At 33.4% G+C, this 5,783-nt stretch overlaps 1 protein-coding gene across 1 annotated transcript; it reads right to left on the bottom strand.

The window, feature by feature from the left end:
* Positions 1-1,449: 1,449 nt before the first annotated feature.
* On the bottom strand, positions 1,450-4,369 carry LOC101895614 (dnaJ-like protein 60). Its single transcript, XM_011295837.3, has 4 exons — positions 4,140-4,369; positions 3,896-4,074; positions 1,942-2,088; positions 1,450-1,879 (listed from the first exon to the last, which is right to left on the bottom strand). Exons 1-4 carry the CDS (start codon positions 4,251-4,253, stop codon positions 1,723-1,725), a joined length of 597 nt encoding a protein of 198 aa, XP_011294139.2. The 5' UTR covers positions 4,254-4,369; the 3' UTR covers positions 1,450-1,722.
* Positions 4,370-5,783: the final 1,414 nt, after the last annotated feature.

Below are 5,783 nucleotides of genomic sequence, written 5' to 3' on the forward strand. Positions count from 1 at the left end.
GAGTCTATTTTCTTTCCGTTGCGGTGTAAGTTCTTGCACTTTTTGGAATTTCAATAGCTTTACCCTGAGCTGATTTTTCAATATTTGCCGAATGGAAAATTGTGATATGTTCAGCTCACGAGCCATTTTTCAGCCACTGCGACGCGGGTTTCGATCAAGTCTCTTTATTTATTTTACATTTAAATGCTGGAGTGCTCTAAAGATAGCCACTTGTGGTTTTCCAGCCAAATATAAAGAAATCACACTATCATGCTTGAATTCTAACACGAATTACTTTTTTTCTGGAAAATTCTAACCAAATTGCTTTTGTACGCTTGTAAATAATATAATGAGCTGTTGGTTGGCTAAAGTTAGTTTTTTCATCTTACCCTGCATACCCTCTACATTACCAGAAGGCCAAAAATATTCACACTACATACTTTCTGTGGATCCAATAAATTAAAAAAAATATTACTATAAAAATTGCAAGACAAAATATCTTATTTTCATATTGTTTTGTAATAATGTCAGCCTGACTACAAAACCTATAGTCGTTGGTCTAAATCTCTAAGATACCAAGCTGCAGATGTATCCCCACCTTAACACCTTAAATATGTAAATACTGAAAATATGCACTTTAAATCCCCAAACAAAGAAAATTGTAACACCATAAAATATTGGTCCTAGGTCCACGATATTGTAAATCGATCTTCCTGTCTCACCAAGTTGAGTCTATCTAGCCGTGTGTGTTTTTTCTTTGTCTGTCTTTGTTTACTTTCATTCACTCTATAGGTCGCAATTATGGTCCGATTCGATTTTGCAGAATTTTGCATGAGCTTAGTGTGTTAAGGACTATATAGAAACCCTAAATTTTGGCTGGTTATGGTATAAAATATAAAAATACCAAAATTTCGATTCAGCCGCGAATATTATTAATACTGAAAGTCACAATCACAAACAAGTGAATCATTAATATGAGTAGATGAATCAGCGGTCAAAAACAAAGATAACTATTCTAGCGAAGATAGTTTCATAGACAAGATAGGAACCTAAATATGACAACATTCGACCTTTAAGTTCGAAATATCACTCACAAATATTGATTAGAGAACGAGCTTTGGTATTTGGATTGAAGTTTTTAAGTTTTCTAGTCAAAAGGATTTTAGGCCTTCGAAAAACTTTACCACACATAACTCTTTTTGACATACATATATCTATTTATTCTATATTATATTGAATTTTGGTTCAGAGATCAACATTTACTAAGAAAATTTATATGGAATTTTGTGATATTTTTACTCTATGGGTCATATTTTATGTTGGAGTGCATTTTTTGGATCTGGTGGATTTTTGGTTTTGGATCTAATTAAAGGTAATTTGGATATTGCCAAAATACAAAAAAGATTTAATAAAAGTTAAAAATATTAGTGCTTTGAAAATTGAAAATACTTGAATATGACAAGTACAAGCTTCTCGATTGTTGTGATTATTTATTACGCAACACAACTATTATAACGAGTTTTAAGTCGATAAAGTTATGATTTTATCACAATTGTATTTATTTTTTTTTTCGAGTTAACAATTTTTTTAAAATTTAAAATTAGAAAAATCTATTGAAATTGATCTAGTCTATTCTGTATATTACAAAGTGTCAATGTATAACATTTATTAACAAATGTTTCATTACTCGATATTTGTTAATAAATGCTTCAAATACACTGCACAAACATATAGTGTTCAAAATTATCTATCTGCCTGATTGGCGGTAACACGTTCCACAAATCGACGTATATTTTCCTCTCTTGTAGAATTGCTAACTTCGGTCCGTATACGTTGATGGTGAGCGCTCGCTTTGGCCGATATTTCATCTAAACTTTTTTGATTAATTGCAAAAGATTGCCTTTGAAAAAAAATAAAACATTACTTGATTTAAATTACATTTGTAATAGAATTACGACTTACCGGACCGAGAAAAATCCAAAAATTCCACCAGCTATTCCTAGAAATATTATTGCCGCGGCTACTTTAAAGTTAGTTGTTCTACGTACACCATTGATGCCATAGTAGGGACCAGGATTCGGATCATAGTCTGGTTTAATTTCCCATGGTCTGCAAAAGAAATAAAAATAGTAATAAGATTTCGTATTAAGCAGTGTTCAGTTCCTATCCTCTTTTGGCTTTGCATTCATTCATTCCGCAAGCAACAAAATATATGAGCAACAAACCAAATAAAATGGCTTTAAATTCTGGCCGAATATTGTATGACCTCTGCCATTGGAAAATTTAAATAGTAACTAATAGGTTGACTTAAAAACTCCTTTTTTCGCGTTATTTTTACTTGTGCCGCAATACATCAGAATCATGAAAAGCTGTCTAGTATCTTTAGAATGATGTTCAAAATATTAGACAAAAAACCTTTTTTTTGTTCTATCTCGATAAAATTTGGCAAAGCTATTTCTGAGCTGCATTTGATATATTTCCCTGAATATCGTTGTTACGAAGTGTATATTACGGCTGTGGGTAACAAATAGACTCAATTCGGTCGTAAGTGCCATTTGGGCAAATATTAGACGTTTGGTGCACAATAAAAGGTAAATCGGACGAAGTTATATATGGGAGCTATATCCAAATCTTACCCGATCCCGATAAAATTTTGCAAAATTATTTCTCAGCTGTATTTCTTATATTTCCCTAAATATTGATGTTACATAGTGCATATTACGGCTGCGGAGGACAAAAATAATAAATCGGATGAGCAATATATATGGGAGCTATAGCTATATCTGGTATACTTATTTTCAGGGCTAATTTAGTTGTATGTGCAAAATTCCACACTATTTGGGCTGATATTACACGTTTGGTTCGCAATAAAAGGCAAAAGATATATATGGGAGCTATATCTAAATTTTGACCGATTATCTCCAATTTAAATAGGTTTCGTCCTTGGGCCAATCAAATAGTTTGTGCAAAATTTCATATGGATCGGGCAATAAATGCGACCTGTACTTTGTTTACAAAAATACATGGACAGACGGACGAACGGACATGCATAAATCGACTCAGAATGTGATTCTATGCAGAAAATCAAAAGGAACTATGAGTCTATCTCGTTCCATTTTGACTGTTACAAACAAATGCACAAAGACATAATACCTTGACCACCTTGTGGTGTAGGGTATAAACATGGACCAAATCTATTCCCACACCGTGACCATATGTGAACTTCGATGAACATTTACATCCAAATTCACATGTGGTCACATCTACGACGTTCGATTCAACAACCCAAATGGTCCAAAAATGCCCGCTTAACGCTTCTCAGTCTACTAATAAGATTGCAGAATATTTTTTTTCAATACACCGCTTTGGTATTATTTGACAGAAATGGGTTTAGTATGAGTCCCAGTCAGTGGGAGCCCTTCGTACGTATCTTGGTTAGCTGTTGTAGCACCCCGTACAGCTGAGTTGGTCATAATGTATCTCTAATTTTTCTTAGTTGCTAGTTCCATAGTCAGAAAGGAGGCGACCTCTGTGATCTAACGGTGATAGAGTTTGATGAGTAGATTTGGCAGGGAGTAACGTAGCCTTTACCACATGCTTTCTACAATTTATCAGCACAGGACTGATACGGGGAATGTAAACGACAGTTTCGTAACCACTGTATGGAATATCAAGCCTCATCGCATGTTTTCCAAATTTTCCAGTATCTCTTTTAGTTCATGCAGTTGCATAAGGGCTTAGGAACAACAGTGTAATTATAAATTACAGTATTCCCTCCCTTATATCTGTTTTAATCACATATATTCTATTGGTCTCCGTTCCACAGAGTGAGGTTCATTTTTGCAGATGGAAACTACTTCATACTTGATTTGTATATTAAGTTTCTCTTGGTCGTATTGTTTTTTCTTGCACTTGCCTGTGAATAATAGTTCTTGCCGACTTCCCCACTTCAATAATTCTTGAATTTTGTGAAGCCTTTAAGATTTCGTCATACTCCCGGCGCAATTTTGGCTTACTTAATGTCTGATATGCCTCGGAAATTTTTAAGAAACGTGCCGTATGATCCTGCGAGCTGCCTTTGGCATCAGGATGATACTAAAATAAGAATATTCATAAATAAATGTTCAATCAAACACCCACCATTTGTTTGTTGTCCTTACCTGTTTGGATAGTTGGACATAGGCGTTACGGATATCTTTATCACTGCAATCATTGCTTACTTTCAAAACATCGTACAACGTTTCCGATGTTTTAGCTCCGTTGCCCTTATCCATTTAATACAAACAAAATCTAGAGCCGCTTAATTTTGAATTTGGTCCAATTTTGTGTTTTTTATGTTTTGCATAATGAAACAAAACAAACTTCTGCGTTGTAAAGTAATAGAAAATAAACGTCACAACAGGGTTGTCAGTATTGGGGATTATTTCCCCAACATTGGGGGAATTTTTTGCGAATGAAGAAGAAATTATTAACATTACGTGCCAAATGTTTAGAAATTATAAATATTACGTCGAAATCTTTTACAACAAAAAATAAAATTTACGAAAATAACAATAATAGAATATGACAACAAATTACGTTGTCTTTTTTCACAACATTATCCACCATAAGGTATCACAGAAAAATTTATGGCACGGCAACACTACCCAGTAGATGTGAATTGAACAGCTGTTTTCCTTTGTTTAGAATAGGTAGTAATAGAGAATTTGAATTGTTATGCGAATGAGGAAATGAAAGAATGACTAAAAGTTTTTTGGTTATCGTGTTACCACATTAGCTAAACGTCAAATGATTTCCGTTTAAATTCATTCAGTTTATTAATCGCTAACAGAGCTGCCGTAGTAGCAAAGACATCTACCACCACAAACAGGGTAATTCATGTAGTGAAAGTATTAACTACAAGCTGACAAACTGAAATACAAAAAATAATTTAAATAACAAAAGTTGGAGATTTGTTAAGTACATTATGTTGAAGATGTAAAAAAAAACAAATTGAACGTTTAAATTGAAAATTGGCAGTTAAAAAATATCAGTCGGTTCTGCCGACAGATGTATATCCACTATCAATGTATATCCACAGCTAATGTTTGATTATTTAAATATATTTTGACTTCAGTTATAATTATTCAAATTGTTGTCCCTGTATGGAGTGGGTTCCGAAAGAGTGGGCCAATATTTTCCATTTCGTATCGGACCTAATTAAATATTGATACGTGCCAGGTTTGGACTATATTTGTTACTTCCTTCACTTTGTTAAAATGTGTGTGAGGTGCCAGATATAGTCGACCGAAGTATTCGATTTTCATACCACATCTATAACGTATAAAAATATTGGTATGGACAATATTACAAGAAAATCGAACATTTATATTCAATTTATGGAAAATCATAAATTCCATATTCATCTCAGGTTTTTGTCAAAGAGACATATATTTAGATATAGTAAGTTATAAATAATCGCAAGTTATGACAGATAAAAGTATATATATGTAATCTTCACAACAGATCTTGTGTTAGAAAAAATGTTTGTAGACGCTTATTTTGCAGTCTTTGAGGGTTTTTTGAACCCTATGTAGGGAAGTTACCAGAATGAATGGTCCGATCTCTATCATCTTTATAACAGATCTTGTGGTGAAAGAAATATTGAGATGTGCTTAGTCTGAAGGAAATAAAATGTTAATTTCGCGTTTTGTGAGCTTCGTGGTTATTGAAAATTTTGACCCTTCGTGGGGGCGGTACCAGAAGGAGTGGACCTTGGATTAATAAAAATATTGTGATATGTGTAATTTGAAGACTATCGGACA

The sequence above is a fragment of the Musca domestica genome, unplaced genomic scaffold, assembly GCF_030504385.1.
Source record: "Musca domestica strain aabys unplaced genomic scaffold, Musca_domestica.polishedcontigs.V.1.1 56, whole genome shotgun sequence".
Taxonomy (NCBI): Eukaryota; Metazoa; Arthropoda; class Insecta; order Diptera; family Muscidae; genus Musca; species Musca domestica.